Here is a 23,276-nt window from a genome sequence, read left to right as displayed (position 1 = left end):
AAATACATGTAATTTAAGGTAAAAATAACAATGAAATGTCCTCATATTAAATTAAAACACAAAAGCAATAAATAAAATACTGCAATTTTCATTTTATTATTTATTAACTTGTTTCACATTGTCCAATTTGGGATCTTAAACATAGCTGCAGATCCACCACATGTGTGCTGCTTTCATGCTTCATCATAAGTTCCTTTTTCACCTCAAATTGTCAATATTACAATCTTCATTTTAGACTTCATTGCTTCTACACACTTCTCGAATGCCATGATTAATAAGTGAAAATTATATTGAGCATAGATTAGAGAAAGTTTAGCTTATTTTTTACTGGCTGTCATTGCTTGTATGTGTGATTTAATAATAAGTTGTAAAATTTAACACATTGCTAATGTGCAATTGTATTTTGTTTATAAGCTTACTTTAAACATTTTGTTTGAATAAAATCAAGTTGAAATGTCTTCAGATAAAAAGTATATTAGGCATATTATGCTTTGAGTTTTGGAAAGGATATAATACCATATAAACATAAAAAAAAAAGTGTAATATGTATCAAACATATTAAATATGGTTTTAAAAGTTCTGTTCAAGAAATTTTGAACTAAAGGATAACAAATGTATGGGGTACCCAAAAATTGTCAATAAAGAAAAATTGCAGAAAGTTGTTGTTAAAAATGGATGAATAACACAATATATATAACTAAACATAACAAAAATAAAGTGAAAAAGCATCAAAAAACATAAGAGTATATTACAAGAGCAAGAAATGACTGGCACACAACAGATTGCATTTAGGCTTAGAGCACCTTTTATCACTGTCTGCACAGTTCAAACTCTGAAGCATCGTTTGAAGTTTGAGGTGAATTTAGCATTTGAATTCTGAAGCATTTGAAGTTAGTTATTCAAAGTATGAGGTACCACTAAATAGGATTTTTTTAGCACACACATGTGCTAGCTCTAGTGATGATAGTGAAAGTTTTAGTGGAAGAAACATTTGAACAATTCAAGGTTTGTGCACATCTAATAGCATTTTATTAAAGGGCAAATGAGCCATTGCAGATTATTGTAGCTGCAGAATGTTTCTGCAAAGAGCTTATTAGTGAATGTTGTTATAAAGTGAAACAAGTATTTAACATAGACAAAACTAACTGTCTGTCTTATTTTGGAAACATCTACCAACTAAAACTTTACCAAAGAAAAATCTGTATCAGGATTTAATATCAGTGAAGCTAGTCTAATTGTAATTTTAGGAAGGAATGCAAATGGAGATTTACTTTACAAATAATCTTATCTATCATTCAGAAAATCCCAGAGCTGTTAAGAAGATACTCAAAAGATAGACTTCCTGTTCACTAGAGAACAATAATAAAAGGTTGGACAGTAGCAGGTTTATTTACAGACTGACATTCTGAATCTTGCTATTCCTGAAATTAGAGCTTATGTTAAACAGAACAAAGACTTTGACTAGTTCTTAGTCAGTGCTCCTGATCAACCAGTTTATCTTGAATTATCAGATTTTTGTTTATTTGCCTCCTAAGATCAGATCGTTGATCTAGCTTAAGGATCAGGGAGTCCTTTCAAATTTTAAGTTACTATCTTAGCTGAACATTTCAACAGCTTCTAAGTTTTATTGTGGAAAAAATAAAACTACTATGCAGAAATTTTGGAAAACTTTTAACATAATGTCATAGAAAATATTTCAAGCTCTTGGATGGAGATGAAATCTTCATATATGAATGGTGTTTGATACAAAATATGGTCAGAATTAAAGACAGGAATGGTACTATTTTAGAAGCTAAGAAATTTCCTACAATTTGACAAGAAATAGGTAACCTAGTTAGAAAATCTTACTTGAAAGGATTTGATGAGAATGACATAGGTGAATTACTTGTCTTACTTATGTAATGAGTAGTGGAGAATTAATGCAGATGGATTCACAAACATCTCCCAAGGGATGCATTTTGAAAGAAACATCTAGTCAACCAATTTCAACAATCAAAATGACTCTGAAGTCCTGCATTTGATCAATGAAGCTATTGATATTTTCATAAATGATGATTTCAACAGAGAAGATTTCAATGGTTTCAAATGGAAAATTCTGGTTTGATTCGTGACATTTCAAATTGCATCATGTTTTGTAGGAATGTTTCCAGTGCAAATCAAATACTTAGTTTATATTATAATTTTTATTTTTATGAAAATAAGACAGAGAAGTATATTGCATATACTATGTAAATTGACAAGAAGCTAGGTAATAATCCTATTTTCAATAAGGTTTGTATTTCTTCATTTCTTATATCTTTTAACATTCACTAGTACTTGACATCCATTGGAAAAGTATGCTTTTGAACAAATGCAAAGTTACTGATACACTGTAACAGTAATTTTGCATACTTGAATTTTATAAAATTTGAATTTTGTCTGTTCCTTGTTTCTTTGATTGACCCCAAAAATATGAACTGGATAATTTTTATTGTTTCTTACTATTGATATTTTATATATGTTCATAGTTGTTGTATTTAAAGCAAATTGAAATTAAGCATTATTGTTTCATAGATATAGCAATTGATTGCTGTCAGATTCTTTAAATTCTTAGGAAGATTGGAAGATAAGATACTTTGATTGTGATTCTTTTTGATATGTAGTATTTTAACAAAAATTGTTAGTGCAGTAGAGCCTCGAAAACTCGGCACTTGATAACCCGGCACTCCGGATAACTCGGCCACACCCTGGCAGGGCAAAAAAATCCTTAGTTAATTAATTTTCATGATGAAGACAGCTTTAAGCCTCATAAAGTATTTTTCTAAGGTCTGTCTTATCAGGTAAATTACTGTACAGTGTATTCATTAATTTTCATTTTCATGTAGTAAAGGCTCTATGCCTTCATAAAAGGTGTACTTTTCCTTTGTTTAAGGATATTTGGGCAGTTTATTCTTTGTTGTATTCTCAAGTAAACAATACATACAAGTATAGTACAGTATTTTCTGAGGACTTTCGTACTTATTTTTTTAACGCCATTCCCGATAACCCGGCATTTTCACAAACTCGGCCACCCTTCGGTCCACATTAGGCCGAGTTTTCGAGGCTCTACTGTATAACCAGTAAAGTTAGTATGGAATTNACTGGAGGGAAATCAAATTTTAAGATTTATAAAAAATATTAAAATTAAATATAAATTTTAAATTTTTATCAAATAAAATTCTTAATTTTTTTTTAATTGAAACTTTGTTAAGCAACAAGTTAGAAAAATAATACAAAAGCAATGAAATAAGAATATTTAACAGTTGTGTTTCCATGCTGTTTGATGCTGCATTGTAATGTCTTGAAGGTTTTATAATGTTTAAAAATGAGTTTAAATTAAATGTTGGTTACTAGCAAATTCATTTGAACTGATGTGAACTTTAAGCAGTATAGCTGAAAACACCCATTATTGGTATATAATGCAGCACATAGTCTGCTCATGATTGCTGATTGTTGTTTTGGACTTCAAATGACTGATTTTCAGATACATCTGTTTTGAGCAAGTATAAATGGTTTAAAAAAAAACGAATTTTAGACTTGAAGAAATATGGTATTAAAATCATACAGAAAAAAAGACAATCAAAACTTTATCTTATAATAGAATCAGTTAAAAAAATTTTTTTACCTTAGATTTCAAAAATTTAATTGTTTTATTTCATACAAACTTTACAAAAATATCTGATATTAATGCCACATTTTTAATGATCATAAAACTTCTGATTAAACATTTTAGGTTAATGTGTAAAAATTTTTAAAAATTTAATTTGGGCTGCAATTTTAAATTGTACACCTATAAATTCCCACTGTTGCCTGTCTGTCCATCTGTTTTTCCTTAATTTCAAGAACAGAGTTAGATAGATGAAAGACGAGATCAGATATGGAAAGATTAGGGGGCAGGAGGCCCTGATTAACTATATATGAACTTCCAACACAAACTAGAAGTCTTGTTATTTCAATTCAAAACTTTCCCTCTGAAAGGTGTTATATAGATAACTGGCACTACTCTATTGTCTAAGTATGATGTACAGGGGCAAGCCACTACTAATTTGAGGTAGAGAGCATATTTTAAATTTATTTAATCTAAAATATATGACTAAAAATTGCAACCCTGTGTTGTGACAATGTCAGAATAAATAATCTCATTTTATTTTTATTTATTTTGTTAAATACTACTGCATATCGGATGTTTAAATTCATTAATGTCTTACTATTTATAATTGTTTATAATTATTATTAAATATTACATTTTAACTTATTTATTTCATAAATCCCCCATTTTTTTGTTATATATATAGATAATAAAGAAAGATGGTTGGAATCTAGATTTGTTATTTTAATTTGTACAAGTTACAAAATAATATAATATATATGAAAAAAATTATAAAATTAACAAATGTTATAAACAAGAAATAATTATACAATAATTCTTTTTTAGTGTTCGTTATGGCCACTGGCACAAAGATAAAAATACTCCAAATATAAAAAATGTTCCTCGTATGATTGTATTTGTCATTGGAGGTTGCTGTTATTCAGAAATGCGATGTGCATATGAAATTACCAAAGAATTAAAAAATTGGGAAGTGATTATTGGTAAGTTTTTATATTTCTATTCATAATAATACAATTGTGTTTGTATACATGTATTGAAAAAATAATTAAATACGAGGGTTGTTCAAAAAGTTCCCGAACTTTATAAAAAAAAAAAATATACTTCACTTACAATTTTTGTCAGGGTCCCTTTCAAAGTAGTCTCCTCTCCAACGTACACACTTGGTGTTTCCACTTTTTGAAACAGTCTTGGAAAGCTTTTTCAGGAATGCTCATAAGCTCCTCAGTCGTTTTTTTTTTTCTATCTCTGGAATGATGGAAAATTATTTTCCTTTTGAGTGTGTTTTTTTAGTTTGGGAACAGGAAAAAGTCACATGGGGCCAGGTCAGGTAAGTAGGGTGAGTGGGGAAGCATAGCGGTCTTGTTTTTGGCCAAAAACTCATGCCCTCTGATGGACAAATGAGCTGGTGCGTTGTCGTGGTGAAAAAACCACTCTCTGCTCCTCCAAAGTTCAGGCTGTTTTTGTCTGATCCTGTCTCTTAGGCATTTCATAACTCCCAGGTAGTACTGTGTTGACTGTCTGGCCTGTAGCTAGGTATTTGATGCACAATCCCCTTTGCATTGAAAAAAACAGTCAACATCACCTGAACATTTGAGCGAACCTGTCAAACTTTTTTGGGGCAGGGGCTGTTTCACCCACCCATGGGATGTCTGTGAAGTTCCGAATTTTCCGAGTTTCACACAGAATTTCACAGAACAACACTGCTCCTTCAAAGAGCTCATTTCCACGGATCTGATTTTTCGCCGAACCCCGCAAACACCCCTTCACATAAATGGCCATAACTAATCATCAAAACAAGATATCAACAAATGGATTGAAGGAGGTTACTCGGGAGGTTTCTGTGGACACAATGCATCCAAGCGGATTAAAAAATAACCAACTGGAGGTGCACTATTCAAAAAGTTTGGGAACTTTTTGAACAACCCACGTACACAAAAATACTTTTGCTTGGTTGAATCTCTCATATTTTTCTGTTAACTAAATCATAAAATTATATTCTAACAGTTTCAATAGACAAATTAGTTATCCACAAATATTTAAGAATCTAAATAAGTTTTAAAAACTTGCTGATATTTCTTTGTGATATTTACAATTGGAAATGTAAGAAAATACAAGCTTATGTATTAATNTATGCCTTATTAATTAGTTTGATTGTTTCCACAGTATTTTTTCAGGTTTTAACATGCAATTTAATTGCCACTCTCTGCTCCTCCAAGATGCCAATGAAAAATCTTTATTTGAAAAAAGTTTATACTCACAAATCACTGAACAGCTGTTGAAGTCTGGTCACATGTTACAGAAGATGACATCTATGACAATGCTATGTAGTTAGTGTCAGCTACTAGATGTAGTACACAGTACTCTTTTAAAAACAATTTTTCTAAAAGTTTTTGAGTTGCAGTTTGTATTTACAAGTTGTCATTTGTACTTTGAGAGTTACACTGTTTAGAAACATGCTATGTCAAGGTTTGGCTAATTTAGATCTCTTACATAAACATACACACTATCTATCACTGTTCTTAACTGGGATATCTATTGTTCAAAGACTTTCTCCTTGATAGTATCATTGGCATCAATTTGTAAAATTAAAAGAAATGTTTTAAAAAAATAATGCTTGTTGATAATAGATATAGGTGATACATCTAATAATATCTGAAATAAAAAAACTAATGAAAAGTAAAATCAATCAACAGTTAACTATTTCTGATGGAATTAATATTTTTAAGATCATTATTTTCATTTTTAGTTTATTAATATAATTCTAAAATATACATTTAAAAAGTTTATATTATTTAAATTACTTTTTAGCAATCTGTTAGCTTAATGATATGTAATTATATAGTAGTATTTAGAACATAAAATTTATTTTATATTATATATTTAATAGGATCTGGCTATGGGAACTGATGCTGAAGGAGAAAAAATAAAGGATCCAATGAGAAATATTGTTCCTATTTTATTAGATGGAAATGTTACAAATGCTGATAAAATTAGAATTATCCTTCTTTACATACTTTCCAAAAACGGTGAGCCTATTTCTAATTTTAAATATGCAAATACATTTGTATGCAAATCATTTTACATACAAATGTAATTGTAAGTAAATTTATAAATTACTTGTTTCAGAATAATACTAAAAATCATATAAGCAGTTATAAAAGTTAAAAGTTACAATGGTGCCTTGTACTTCAAATTTAATTCATTTCAGCTGGCTGTTTAAACTCTGAATCATTTAAAATTCAAAGCAATTTTTTCCATTAGAAATAATGGAAAGTGAGTTGATCTATTTCCTGACTCTAAACAATACTCATTTCAATAAACTTAAAACAGCAAATACATGTAATTTAAGGTAAAAATAACAATGAAATGTCCTCATATTAAATTAAAACACAAAAGCAATAAATAAAATACTGCAATTTTCATTTTATTATTTATTAACTTGTTTCACATTGTCCAATTTGGGATCTTAAACATAGCTGCAGATCCACCACATGTGTGCTGCTTTCATGCTTCATCATAAGTTCCTTTTTCACCTCAAATTGTCAATATTACAATCTTCATTTTAGACTTCATTGCTTCTACACACTTCTCGAATGCCATGATTAATAAGTGAAAATTATATTGAGCATAGATTAGAGAAAGTTTAGCTTATTTTTTACTGGCTGTCATTGCTTGTATGTGTGATTTAATAATAAGTTGTAAAATTTAACACATTGCTAATGTGCAATTGTATTTTGTTTATAAGCTTACTTTAAACATTTTGTTTGAATAAAATCAAGTTGAAATGTCTTCAGATAAAAAGTATATTAGGCATATTATGCTTTGAGTTTTGGAAAGGATATAATACCATATAAACATAAAAAAAAAAAAGTGTAATATGTATCAAACATATTAAATATGGTTTTAAAAGTTCTGTTCAAGAAATTTTGAACTAAAGGATAACAAATGTATGGGGTACCCAAAAATTGTCAATAAAGAAAAATTGCAGAAAGTTGTTGTTAAAAATGGATGAATAACACAATATATATAACTAAACATAACAAAAATAAAGTGAAAAAGCATCAAAAAACATAAGAGTATATTACAAGAGCAAGAAATGACTGGCACACAACAGATTGCATTTAGGCTTAGAGCACCTTTTATCACTGTCTGCACAGTTCAAACTCTGAAGCATCGTTTGAAGTTTGAGGTGAATTTAGCATTTGAATTCTGAAGCATTTGAAGTTAGTTATTCAAAGTATGAGGTACCACTAAATAGGATTTTTTTAGCACACACATGTGCTAGCTCTAGTGATGATAGTGAAAGTTTTAGTGGAAGAAACATTTGAACAATTCAAGGTTTGTGCACATCTAATAGCATTTTATTAAAGGGCAAATGAGCCATTGCAGATTATTGTAGCTGCAGAATGTTTCTGCAAAGAGCTTATTAGTGAATGTTGTTATAAAGTGAAACAAGTATTTAACATAGACAAAACTAACTGTCTGTCTTATTTTGGAAACATCTACCAACTAAAACTTTACCAAAGAAAAATCTGTATCAGGATTTAATATCAGTGAAGCTAGTCTAATTGTAATTTTAGGAAGGAATGCAAATGGAGATTTACTTTACAAATAATCTTATCTATCATTCAGAAAATCCCAGAGCTGTTAAGAAGATACTCAAAAGATAGACTTCCTGTTCACTAGAGAACAATAATAAAAGGTTGGACAGTAGCAGGTTTATTTACAGACTGACATTCTGAATCTTGCTATTCCTGAAATTAGAGCTTATGTTAAACAGAACAAAGACTTTGACTAGTTCTTAGTCAGTGCTCCTGATCAACCAGTTTATCTTGAATTATCAGATTTTTGTTTATTTGCCTCCTAAGATCAGATCGTTGATCTAGCTTAAGGATCAGGGAGTCCTTTCAAATTTTAAGTTACTATCTTAGCTGAACATTTCAACAGCTTCTAAGTTTTATTGTGGAAAAAATAAAACTACTATGCAGAAATTTTGGAAAACTTTTAACATAATGTCATAGAAAATATTTCAAGCTCTTGGATGGAGATGAAATCTTCATATATGAATGGTGTTTGATACAAAATATGGTCAGAATTAAAGACAGGAATGGTACTATTTTAGAAGCTAAGAAATTTCCTACAATTTGACAAGAAATAGGTAACCTAGTTAGAAAACCTTACTTGAAAGGATATAACAGTATAATTTATAAAGAAAAATTGTTCAAAATACAATACCATTTTATAAATTTTAGGAAGTTTTATAAATATGAAAAGAAGATTCTTAGTCAATGTAAATTTGAAGGTTTTTTTTATTATTCTATCATGTTTGCATAAAATATTTTACAATACAACTTGATATATAGTTTTTTTTATCAATAGCAACATGCAAAAAATAGATATACAGAGGAATAAAATAACTTTTATTTTTCTTTTATTGTTTCTTTCAGTTTTTACTATGTTTATTTTATTAATTTGTATCTTGTTTCTAATCAGAGATATATTTCTGCAGGTCAAAAATTTTCACGACAAGTTAGATTTAATCTTCTAATGAAAATTATATTCATTTTTCTTAAGAGATATTAGCTTGAATGTCTTAAAATTGTGTTGTCCATTATCTATATATTAAAGAACTAAATTTATTTTAGTAAGTCAATGAAAAAATTGAAAAATTAAATTATAGCAATAGTTTATGAAGAATTATGAAAATAAATTATTGAACATACATATAATACTTTTGAAGTTAAGCATACAACTGGTCAAAATAATGGTATTAATATACTACAAAAATTTTTTTATGGACTATCAGTCAGATTATGCATTTCTAAAATTTTAAGATTTTCATTATTTTGAAGCTTTATTAAGTTTTTATTATTTTACTGTTTCATCAAATAATGATTATGCACAAAATCATATCAGATAATCTTTAGAATGTACTAAATTTATTTATTCAAATTCTGCATTAAAAAAATTTTTTTTTTAATTAATTAAAAGAATAATTTTGTATATAATATAATTTTATACTGTAATTTTATTTAATAATATTTAAAGGGCCCAGAAAAGTTACGGTCGCAGCTTCTATTATTAGATCGTGGTTTCGATTGTGTATCACCTTTGCTTCATGAACTGACATTCCAAGCAATGGCATATGATTTACTATCAATAGAAAATGATGTTTATAAATTTGAAGCAACTAGTGGAAATGATGTCAGAGAAAAAGAAGTTCTTTTGGATGAAAATGATGATTTGTGGCTAGAATTACGTCATCAACATATAGCTGTTGTATCACAGTAAGTTTTTTCACACAAGTTTTCTATAATTATAGTTTTTTATGTATATTGATGTGCATATTAAAAATAAATGGAATTTTAGTAAAAAGTCTTGAGTTTCACTACTTCATTTTAGATGGAAAATCTTTTGATTTGTAGATAATATATGTAACCAGAATAACAGAAATTATGTTTGTCTTCCTTCTCAAACTTTTTTATAACTGCCAATAATAGTTATTCTGAAATTCTGATATCCTTTAGTCACTATATTCTAAAACTACAATATATTTTTTTTTATATCAGAAAGTTTTATTGATCTAAATTATTTGAAAAATACCTGATTAAATTATCTTTTTTGCATGTTCTGGTAAATGATCTTAATCTTAATGGTTGCTATGACATNCTAAGATCGCAATGACAAATTTCATCAGGACTGACACCATTATGTCTTTGCAGACAGACACAGAAACCGTTTTGTTCTGTCGTGTGAGAGGTTGCGTATGTAGGTTAGATTTGGATGGGAGACGGAAAGAGAACTCTGGAAGAAATGCACTCCACAAGGTTATTCATTTAAAAAATATTCGTTTAATTATAAAGGCTATTTACAAGGTTAAGGTTGTTTACAGGATTACTTATCTCTAAACTATCAAACAGCTCGAGAGAGAGAGTTTATATGAGGTTCATGTGATGATAAATACCTGGAGTCTGATTAGGTCCTCGTCAAAGGATTCTCATGGAGATCAAGTTCAGGTGTTAATCCAGGTTGGGTTCACTTCAGGTGCTAATCCAGAATTGGGTTAAGGATGGCGATGGAGAGATAGACACACACAAACACACACACAAACACACAAGAAGGTCCACATCTGCTGACGGGAAAAGCCAATCATCATTGTCCCCTCTGTTTTTATATGGGATCTCTCCTGGGTTTTTCCCATTTATTCATTAAAAGCTTCAATATGTTGGGGCCAATCAATGATTTTTTACACGTTGAGTTCAAGTGACACAGTGAATGTGTCACTCTCAACAAGGAACTAAGTCCGTGGGAAACAGTTTTATCGCTGATTTAATCAGTAGTTTTTTTTTGAAAATTTATCCAGATTTGAACAACAAAATGTTATAATAAATTTAAATAATTTTTTTCCTAAACTATTTTTTTCTTTAATATTTTTCATCTAATTTGGCTCTCACATAGGATTAAACCAATAATCAAAGGGGTGTGTGTCTTAATTTGTTTACAGCAGAATTAAAGACAGGAATGGTACTATTTTAGAAGCTAAGAAATTTCCTACAATTTGACAAGAAATAGGTAACCTAGTTAGAAAACCTTACTTGAAAGGATTTGATGAGAATGACATAGGTGAATTACTTGTCTTACTTATGTAATGAGTAGTGGAGAATTAATGCAGATGGATTCACAAACATCTCCCAAGGGATGCATTTTGAAAGAAACATCTAGTCAACCAATTTCAACAATCAAAATGACTCTGAAGTCCTGCATTTGATCAATGAAGCTATTGATATTTTCATAAATGATGATTTCAACAGAGAAGATTTCAATGGTTTCAAATGGAAAATTCTGGTTTGATTCGTGACATTTCAAATTGCATCATGTTTTGTAGGAATGTTTCCAGTGCAAATCAAATACTTAGTTTATATTATAATTTTTATTTTTATGAAAATAAGACAGAGAAGTATATTGCATATACTATGTAAATTGACAAGAAGCTAGGTAATAATCCTATTTTCAATAAGGTTTGTATTTCTTCATTTCTTATATCTTTTAACATTCACTAGTACTTGACATCCATTGGAAAAGTATGCTTTTGAACAAATGCAAAGTTACTGATACACTGTAACAGTAATTTTGCATACTTGAATTTTATAAAATTTGAATTTTGTCTGTTCCTTGTTTCTTTGATTGACCCCAAAAATATGAACTGGATAATTTTTATTGTTTCTTACTATTGATATTTTATATATGTTCATAGTTGTTGTATTTAAAGCAAATTGAAATTAAGCATTATTGTTTCATAGATATAGCAATTGATTGCTGTCAGATTCTTTAAATTCTTAGGAAGATTGGAAGATAAGATACTTTGATTGTGATTCTTTTTGATATGTAGTATTTTAACAAAAATTGTTAGTGCAGTAGAGCCTCGAAAACTCGGCACTTGATAACCCGGCACTCCGGATAACTCGGCCACACCCTGGCAGGGCAAAAAAATCCTTAGTTAATTAATTTTCATGATGAAGACAGCTTTAAGCCTCATAAAGTATTTTTCTAAGGTCTGTCTTATCAGGTAAATTACTGTACAGTGTATTCATTAATTTTCATTTTCATGTAGTAAAGGCTCTATGCCTTCATAAAAGGTGTACTTTTCCTTTGTTTAAGGATATTTGGGCAGTTTATTCTTTGTTGTATTCTCAAGTAAACAATACATACAAGTATAGTACAGTATTTTCTGAGGACTTTCGTACTTATTTTTTTAACGCCATTCCCGATAACCCGGCATTTTCACAAACTCGGCCACCCTTCGGTCCACATTAGGCCGAGTTTTCGAGGCTCTACTGTAGTAGTATTCTGTTATCATGAAAGACATTTATTTAATATCATTTATAATCATAATAGTGTTCAATTAATTTATTTAAAATATTCTTTAATTTCATAAGAATTTTTTTATTTTCTAGGAATATCTGAAGAAAATTTAGCAAAACTTATACAACATGCCCAAATACCACCAGCAGAGAAGGCTATTATTACTAATATGGCTGCACTTGGTGTGAATATTGTAACAGATGTAAGCATTCTTTTACTTAAGAAAAATTTTATGTATTTGAACTAATATTAACCTGCAATTTTTAATAAGTAACAATTGTATCAGTTCTGCTTTATTGCAGAATAAAAACAGTTTTAAATAGTTCAGAGATTTCAAGGTTTCTCTTGCAGGAATTGATGTGATTGTTGTTATGTTTATTTAAAAAATAAAATACCATATTTACTTGGGTATAAGACGATTTCGTGGATAGGACGCGGTGTGACTTTAGAGATCAAAATAAAGAAAATTAGATTTATTAATACAATTCTAATTTTATTTAGTTTAATCACAAAATATTATCAAATAATATTTTGGTTTTGTTTTCCATTCATCACATATTAAGGCAAACATGGTTGTTTGCCTTAATATGTGATGAATGGAAAACAAAACCAAAACATTATAGTGCGTGTGACTGGAAAAAGTTTATTTTTAATGGTTCAGAATGTGCTAATATTCATTAAAAATATCAATTTAACTAATATAAAATAACTACATTTATAATCATTGCTAAGTTACCTGTATTTCATTATTGCTTTTATAAATAACAAGAAACTATTTTCTGTGAATGAATGAGATGCATGCTATTTAGGTGTATATGTAAATTTTGCATTATTTTTATATTAATACATAAGCATATCATTTATTAATAACAGTTACATTTAGTAGAATAAATGATCATTTTTAACAAAATTTGTATTGCTGTTTTGAAAACTTTAAATAAAATTTTAATCTCTCTAAATTTTCTATATAATGAGACTTATTATCATAAATAGTGTCAAATTCAATAGTTTAAAAACGACTATACCTTTATCACTTGTGTTTTTTACTAGCATATATAATAAACAAACATTTGACTTTAATATAAATATAATTTGAATATTAAATTATGTGAATATAGTACAATTGTAATTTACAAATGGGTTATGTTTTTGAAAAGTGCAAAAAGATTTGTGCATATTAGGACTGATTATTTTATTATAATAATTTAAAATTTTGAAGGAGCTATTTTATGAATGTATAAATAATCACCAATATAACAATTATTTTGATCTAATATTAATTTAATCACATAAGTGAATTTTTCAAATAATTGACACAAGTAGAGTAAAATTAAATGAAATTTGTAATGAAAACTCAACTTTTATATACAAGGGAAGAAAAAATGAAATTTTTAATTAGGTTATATTGATGATAAAAGTTAATTTTTTACTGTACTATACAGATAATCTGCAAACACATTATCTGCAATTTTTTTTCTACTTTCTGTGAGCATGTATATATAGCATGTTTTACTTTTTACACACAAGATTTATCTGTTATTGTTGATGTTAAAGATATTATTTTAAATTAAAAATGAAAGTCTGATTGTTAAAAGGTGTTTCAGGAACTTAAAGTGAAATTTATCAATATTGTGAAATATTGATAAATTTATTTATTTTTGTAATTATATAAATACTTTAAAGATAAACTTTTTTATTTTTTTTAATTCTGAAATTAAGTACTATGTAAAAATAAACTAATTTTTAAATTATTTGTTTAAATTCAAATGGTGTATTAATAATAATGATTAAAATAATAGAAAAAAATTACTAAATAATAGACTTAAATAATAATAATTTACCTGCTTTTTCTGAACTGAAAGAAATATATTTTAATCACATAATTAGGTAATAGTGAATTAACAATAAATTTTATGTTATTCTTATTTTTTTTACTATACTTCATTTTCTTACTAGTAAAAAATTATTATTGATTTAAAAAAATATGTTATGAATATAAAGTATTGATAATATTTAGAACAAACTAATATTGAGATTTAGCATTTTTTAATTATTTTAGTCTAATTAATAATGATAATACAGGGTGCAGTCAAAAAGTTGCAGGACTGGTGATGTGGCACTACAGTCAGCCATGTACTGAACTTGCATGAACTGGGATGTGTAATAGACTATTGTTGTTTAGCTTCCTGCCAAATTTCATGCCATTATTACATATAGTTTTTCTTTTTATTTAGATTAGATCCATGTTCTTGTCAATTTTCAATTCTTTATAAAATGAATTCTTTTAAAGAACTGCAACAGAAAAAAGTGATTACAGGAGATGAAACATGGATTTATGGCTATGACCCTGAGATGAGACAAAAGAACCAACTTTGTGGAAAAATCATGGCTCACCCAGACCAAAGAAAGCATGCCAAGTGAGGTACAATCTCAAGAGCATGCTCATTGTTTTTTTGATAGGGTGGAAATTATTTATCAAGAATTTGTTCCAAAAGTCCTTTAATATGGATGTTTTGAGGTGCCTATGTGAAAATATACAAAAAACAGACCAGATCTTTTGATAGCTCAGAAGTGGTTGTTGCATCGTGACAACATCCCTGCTCACGTAGCTATCTCTATTCAACAGTTTCTCGTCAAAAGTAAAATGGTCATGGTTCCCCATCCTCCTTATTCACTAGACTTGGCATTGTGTGACTTTTTCTATTTACATGGCTGAAAAAGTAGTGAAAGGACAGTGGTTTGAGAACATTCATGACATTCAAACAGAATCACAGTGAATGATTAACAATGTCATAAAAAAAAAGAGTTCTAGGAATGTTTTGAAAACTGAGAAAAGCATTGGAATCTTTGTATAGCTGCAGAAGGAACTTATTTTGAAGGCAACAACTCTCAATAAATTAACATGTATGTCAAACATTTTTTTTATTGGATTAGTCTCTGAACTTTTTGACTGCAACTTGTAGAATATATCATATAAATATATATATATCTGTTATGAAACTGGAAATATAAATAAGAATAGAAAAAGATTAAAGATATAAATGTAATTATAACTTAATCTTATAAAGTTTGTGAATTAATAAGATTTGTATATTTTTAATAAAATAATAAAATTTTGATTATATTAAAGGTACCGATCACATTCTGACACCGGGAAAGTTCTTAAAGAGACTCGAGACCCTGAAAGTTTGATAGTTTATCAAACCCCCTGAATACAAGCAGAATGGTGCATTAACAGAACTAATGCCAGACCAATTCCAGTGTTCACTTAGTTTAATCCAAGCCGCTTCAGATATCAAATTGTTCTGAGTTTTGTTGTTGTTGTTGTTGTCGTTAAACGTAAAATACTTTATCAGAAAAGTTTTACTTTCTAAGAATTAAAATCATGGGGAAAAAAATCCAAGAATAATTATAGATATTCCAAACATTAATGTTTAAAATTAGAAAGATTTGATGATACTTTTATAAGCCACTTCTTATTTGTATCAGTTTAATTTTTAGATATATAGATGTATATTAAAAAGCCTTACATTAAATTTAGATCATATCAACCTATGCACTTGCACACAAATAACCATGTTTCAATGCTTAGCCTAGTAAAAGCAAGTGACATTTCAGTCATACTTAACTTAATAATGTGAATTCATAATAAAAAAGAAAGAAACAAATAAGGAAAGAATGGAAATAAAAAACCAGAAAAAAAAAATAATGTGTAAATGTTTCCATAAATTAACATAACTTATGAATTGTTATGATCTGTATTATTGTCTTATGTGCCTAAATCACAGTTGTATTTTGCAACAGCTCTTTTAGCTATTTAGGTGTATATGTAAATTTTGCATTATTCTAAAGTTAAAAGTTATAATAATCATATTATCTACATATAATATATGTGTATATCTGCACCACTTAAATCATTTGTGATTATAGTTTATTTATAGATAATCAAAATAATTTATTAACAAAATCAAAAAAGACCTACATTGTTTAGCAGTCAAATCATCGAGCACATTGTGTTTTAGATCACGGAAAACAGGAAACAGTAAGTTTTAGATTTACATGTGTAGAGTATTAAACCATTTCTGTAATTGTTTAACTACATATTACTTTTTTACACAGTAATTGTGCTGTAAAGTTAATTATAATTTTTATTCAAATCTTTCTGAAATAAAACTTGATGCTTTTCTTCTTACTCAAGTTAGAAAGAATATAATTGGAAATAATGAAGTAACATTGAATAGAGAATTTTACTATGTATATATAGTTTGTGTATATGTAAAATGTAGTGTATAGATGTGTATAGTTATGAAAAAACCAAAAAAAGATGTCGCATGCAATAAATCCTATTGAGATGTTATATCATTTGCATTCAAACTTTTCATCTCTGAATGAAGTCAGAATTAACAAGAAATGCTAATTTATTTTTAATTGTAAGCATTTTAAACATGTAAATTATGAATTTGTTTACATAACGATAATTTTTTTTATTCTTCTTTAATGCGTAACAGTTGGACTGATTGAACACAGTTATTAGTTCATTCTTTCTCTGTAAGCCCTTTATTGATGACTATATAAATCAAAGCATGTCTGATTTTCTCATCAACTTTAAAAGTAACAATTTAAATGTATATAATTACAATGAATGTTACATATTGAGAAATGTAATTTCTTAATATAAAAATTCTCAATTCCATCTTCAATAAGTAAATTTTAGAACTGAGAAACATCTCTTAATAAAAATTTGTCAACTTAAACTAGTGTTTAGTAAATTAGCATAGAATTCTGTTTTTAAAACAATATGATATTCTTAATTCTGAAATATTTAGAATAAAAAAATTATATCATTAAACTTATAAGAATATTAATGAAGTGTAAACTACGAATGAAACCATAAAAATATAAATATTTGTTGCTAATTAATTTTCATTTTAGTTAGTTTATGCATAAATAGTTTCTAAATCAAATTAACTCTGCTTTCCATTTTTATTTATTAAATTTATTTTAACAAATAAACTTATGACACATTTTTCTGAAACCTTTATTTTCAGTACATTATTCAGTTAATCTCTCCCCCCTCCTTTTGTCTTTATTCATTTTTTACAATATCTTCTCACACTTAAAATAACAATGGAAAAGAAATTGTTTAAATTCAACAGTTTAAAATAATACTTTTTCAATTTTCTGTGTATATCTATACACTAACAAAAAACTAATTTCTTTTTTTGTTGAAGATGGAAAACAATAAAGAAGCATTGTTTTTAAGTAGAAACTACTTAAAATGTGTTATATTCCAGTCAGTCTGCCAATCACAAATTTATTTAATATTAAGAATATTCTATTTTTATTTTGTTAAATAATAATAATGATGATGATTGAAAACATTGTTCAGTAATTCACTTAAAATGTCATTTTGTTGTTCCAGTTTTTTTAAAATATTTTGAAATTTTGTTAAGTTTTTACTGATATTCTATAAAAGGTGTGAATAATGAATGTAACAAATTCCATATAAACATTGAAAATAATTGAATGCATTTCAATAAAACACTTATCAGTATTATGGTTGATGGTTGTTGTTGTTGTTGTTGTTATTATTAAAGTACAGTACTGTACATCTATTGAAACAAATTATTTAATTTCAAATCCAAATGTCTCACTCAAATATATATTTGATTTTATTTGAAAAAAGTTGAATTCTGCGAAGATGTGACGCATGTTTATAGAAGTTTTTAAGAAAAGTATTTTTGATAAAAGAAAGAACTGATATGTTATAATAAGACTATCTTATTGTTATGTGAAAGATAAATATTATTTGCCTATCCACTAGAGACTATTATGGTCTGGTAAAGTTTTCTTGTCAACATTTTATTTCTTTTCATTGCATAACTGAAAAGATAAATATTTACTGATAAGATGTTTAATTTTGTCAATATAAAAAGATATTCTACCAGATGCTTCAGAAGATAAACCCAGAATAGTGCGCTCTGTTTTAAAATACCGTTTTTGCCACGATTTATAGGTTGGTGTATTTTCTTTAAATGCCACAATCACCACTATAAATTTACAAATGAATTTGGGATAAATTTTTAATTTCAATTTTTCATCAAATAAAGATTGTGTAACACAACCTGTGTCGTGTTACACAATCGGTGTTACACAAGATTGTGTAACACCGACTGTGAGCACAAACAGATTTATATCTATATTTTGATAGATTCTTGCCATTTTGTGAAAGGTTTCTATAATTACAGTGTCTTTATCATACAGTGTATCAACGTGACTTATGTCTGTAGTGTGTGGTTTCAGCTTTCATAATTGTATTTTATCAACTAAAATATGACAAACGGTAAGTGCTTTAATCCTACACTTACAAACAAAAACTTAAGATCATTCTTTTCTTACTTAGATTGGGATTCTCTTTTTAACTAAATGACTTTTTTCTTTTAACAGGCATTCCATGGACGAATGTAATGAAACGAATTTTAACAAGAGTCAACAATTACTTTTCAGGTGATATCTGCATTTATGGTAAAAAAAAAAATTGATTGATTGTGGCATTTTCAATTTGATGGAAATGATTTCGATGCAGTGCTCTAATTAGATACTTCCACTCAATGTATAACAATAGTAATTTTTGAAATGGAATATTTACAACAAAAATCTTGAAAATTGTCTAATATGTAAGTTTCGGATTCTATAAATTTAACTCTCGCGTGCTCTCTTCCAATCGAAACAATCGTCTTGCCACATTCGTACAATTCAAAATAATTTCTAAACCATTGTATTGGCCGAAGTGGCTAAAACGTCAGGTTAGCAATCCGAAAGAACTTGGATCGTATTCGGACGAATACTCGTGGTCGGTTTGACCCTCGCCGTCCGATGTCTGATTGCGGGCCTGTGATCAACTCGCAACGCGCACGAATAAAGGCCCCCCTCCCTGTTAGGGTCCACTTGGCCTACAGTCAAAAATTACTATCGTTTGATAATTAATGTTACATTTGTTACTAAGTGAAGGAAACATTATTTAACACGAATCTGTATATTAGTTAAAGGTACAAACTACTTTTTGTAATTCTATTTTTAAAGCATTTTCCGCTCAATGCGTGTTTAAAATGTGCTGGCGACCTCATTTTAATGCAATTTTGCTTTTCATGCCATTTTTTCACTAAAAAATAAGTATTTAAAATTATATTNTATGTGAGTAAATACAGTATGTAAAAGAATGTTTATATATTTAATTTATTATGACCAAATATTATTATTTTTTCTTGTTAGAATTTATAAATTTATGATTTGATTGATAATGATAGAAATAATTAACATAAAATAACAATTTAAAGGGAAGTCGGAAAAAGATCTATCAGGTTCCCAGAAAGGAGCGAATAACTGAACAGACATATCAGATGTCTAGATGGACACCGGTTCTCAAAGATATTATTGAAGTTAGTAAGAAATTAAATTTGTAATGTCTTGTTCAAAAATTTGATTTTAATGTTTTTGTCTGTATAAAAACAGGATTCTATTGAGGACAAATTGGATACAAAACATTTTCCTTTCCTCTCTGGAAGAGTAGCACCTTCAAATTATGGTAGATCAGCACCAACAAGGTAAAATTTTAAATGAAGAAATTGTAATATTAATGCTTTAATGGTTATGATAAAATCAAATAGCTGGAACTGCTAGGTATAAACTAAATATTTCTTACTCAGTGCACTCATTTTTTCTTACTGATTTTCATGTAAAATATTTAATCATTTTAAAAAGCTGAAGCATTTGTTATAATAAATGATTCACAAGAACATCCACATAATCAAATTTTATTTGATCAAGAGGAAAAGCTGTTGTATTTTTCACTTCTAAGATGCACATAATTTTGAAATCAAATTTTAAGATTTATAAAAAATATTAAAATTAAATATAAATTTTAAATTTTTATCAAATAAAATTCTTAATTTTTTTTTAATTGAAACTTTGTTAAGCAACAAGTTAGAAAAATAATACAAAAGCAATGAAATAAGAATATTTAACAGTTGTGTTTCCATGCTGTTTGATGCTGCATTGTAATGTCTTGAAGGTTTTATAATGTTTAAAAATGAGTTTAAATTAAATGTTGGTTACTAGCAAATTCATTTGAACTGATGTGAACTTTAAGCAGTATAGCTGAAAACACCCATTATTGGTATATAATGCAGCACATAGTCTGCTCATGATTGCTGATTGTTGTTTTGGACTTCAAATGACTGATTTTCAGATACATCTGTTTTGAGCAAGTATAAATGGTTTAAAAAAAAACGAATTTTAGACTTGAAGAAATATGGTATTAAAATCATACAGAAAAAAAGACAATCAAAACTTTATCTTATAATAGAATCAGTTAAAAAAATTTTTTTACCTTAGATTTCAAAAATTTAATTGTTTTATTTCATACAAACTTTACAAAAATATCTGATATTAATGCCACATTTTTAATGATCATAAAACTTCTGATTAAACATTTTAGGTTAATGTGTAAAAATTTTTAAAAATTTAATTTGGGCTGCAATTTTAAATTGTACACCTATAAATTCCCACTGTTGCCTGTCTGTCCATCTGTTTTTCCTTAATTTCAAGAACAGAGTTAGATAGATGAAAGACGAGATCAGATATGGAAAGATTAGGGGGCAGGAGGCCCTGATTAACTATATATGAACTTCCAACACAAACTAGAAGTCTTGTTATTTCAATTCAAAACTTTCCCTCTGAAAGGTGTTATATAGATAACTGGCACTACTCTATTGTCTAAGTATGATGTACAGGGGCAAGCCACTACTAATTTGAGGTAGAGAGCATATTTTAAATTTATTTAATCTAAAATATATGACTAAAAATTGCAACCCTGTGTTGTGACAATGTCAGAATAAATAATCTCATTTTATTTTTATTTATTTTGTTAAATACTACTGCATATCGGATGTTTAAATTCATTAATGTCTTACTATTTATAATTGTTTATAATTATTATTAAATATTACATTTTAACTTATTTATTTCATAAATCCCCCATTTTTTTGTTATATATATAGATAATAAAGAAAGATGGTTGGAATCTAGATTTGTTATTTTAATTTGTACAAGTTACCAAATAATATAATATATATGAAAAAAATTATAAAATTAACAAATGTTATAAACAAGAAATAATTATACAATAATTCTTTTTTAGTGTTCGTTATGGCCACTGGCACAAAGATAAAAATACTCCAAATATAAAAAATGTTCCTCGTATGATTGTATTTGTCATTGGAGGTTGCTGTTATTCAGAAATGCGATGTGCATATGAAATTACCAAAGAATTAAAAAATTGGGAAGTGATTATTGGTAAGTTTTTATATTTCTATTCATAATAATACAATTGTGTTTGTATACATGTATTGAAAAAATAATTAAATACGAGGGTTGTTCAAAAAGTTCCCGAACTTTATAAAAAAAAAAATATACTTCACTTACAATTTTTGTCAGGGTCCCTTTCAAAGTAGTCTCCTCTCCAACGTACACACTTGGTGTTTCCACTTTTTGAAACAGTCTTGGAAAGCTTTTTCAGGAATGCTCATAAGCTCCTCAGTCGTTTTTTTTTTCTATCTCTGGAATGATGGAAAATTATTTTCCTTTTGAGTGTGTTTTTTTAGTTTGGGAACAGGAAAAAGTCACATGGGGCCAGGTCAGGTAAGTAGGGTGAGTGGGGAAGCATAGCGGTCTTGTTTTTGGCCAAAAACTCATGCCCTCTGATGGACAAATGAGCTGGTGTGTTGTCGTGGTGAAAAAACCACTCTCTGCTCCTCCAAAGTTCAGGCTGTTTTTGTCTGATCCTGTCTCTTAGGCATTTCATAACTCCCAGGTAGTACTGTGTTGACTGTCTGGCCTGTAGCTAGGTATTTGATGCACAATCCCCTTTGCATTGAAAAAAACAGTCAACATCACCTGAACATTTGAGCGAACCTGTCAAACTTTTTTGGGGCAGGGGCTGTTTCACCCACCCATGGGATGTCTGTGAAGTTCCGAATTTTCCGAGTTTCACACAGAATTTCACAGAACAACACTGCTCCTTCAAAGAGCTCATTTCCACGGATCTGATTTTTCGCCGAACCCCGCAAACACCCCTTCACATAAATGGCCATAACTAATCATCAAAACAAGATATCAACAAATGGATTGAAGGAGGTTACTCGGGAGGTTTCTGTGGACACAATGCATCCAAGCGGATTAAAAAATAACCAACTGGAGGTGCACTATTCAAAAAGTTTGGGAACTTTTTGAACAACCCACGTACACAAAAATACTTTTGCTTGGTTGAATCTCTCATATTTTTCTGTTAACTAAATCATAAAATTATATTCTAACAGTTTCAATAGACAAATTAGTTATCCACAAATATTTAAGAATCTAAATAAGTTTTAAAAACTTGCTGATATTTCTTTGTGATATTTACAATTGGAAATGTAAGAAAATACAAGCTTATGTATTAATACAGTAGAACCTCGAAAATTCGGCTCTCGATAACCCGGCACTCTGGATAACTCGGCCACACCCTGGCAGGGCAAAAAAATCCTTAGTTAATTAATTTTCATTATAGACAGCTTTATAAAAGTATAAAAGCTCTCATAAAGTATTTTTCTGAGGTCTGTCTTATCAGGTAAATTACTGTACACAGTGTATTCATTAATTTTCATTTTCATGTAGTAAAGGCTCTATGCCTTCATAAAGGACATACTTTTCCTTTGTTTAAGGGTATTTGGGCAGTTTATTCTCTGTT

At 28.3% G+C, this 23,276-nt stretch overlaps 1 protein-coding gene across 1 annotated transcript in view; it reads left to right on the top strand.

Moving 5' to 3' along the window:
* Positions 1-21,899, top strand: part of LOC111618681 (protein ROP-like) — a 60,691-nt gene extending 38,792 nt beyond the window's left edge. Inside the window, exons 11-14 of the mRNA XM_023360245.1 lie at positions 12,583-12,692; positions 19,828-19,929; positions 20,003-20,094; positions 21,690-21,899. Coding sequence (XP_023216013.1) covers positions 12,583-12,692; positions 19,828-19,929; positions 20,003-20,094; positions 21,690-21,870 — 485 coding nt within the window. The 3' untranslated portion in view covers positions 21,871-21,899. The remainder of the gene's footprint in view (positions 1-12,582; positions 12,693-19,827; positions 19,930-20,002; positions 20,095-21,689) is intronic.
* The last annotated feature ends 1,377 nt before the right edge of the window (positions 21,900-23,276 follow it).

The sequence above is a fragment of the Centruroides sculpturatus genome, unplaced genomic scaffold (assembly GCF_000671375.1).
Source record: "Centruroides sculpturatus isolate CEXI.00-Female unplaced genomic scaffold, Cexi_2.0 scaffold193, whole genome shotgun sequence".
NCBI lineage: Eukaryota > Metazoa > Arthropoda > Arachnida > Scorpiones > Buthidae > Centruroides > Centruroides sculpturatus.
The sequence above is the reverse complement of the archived record's forward strand: the minus strand, read 5'-3'. Positions and strand labels throughout refer to the sequence as shown.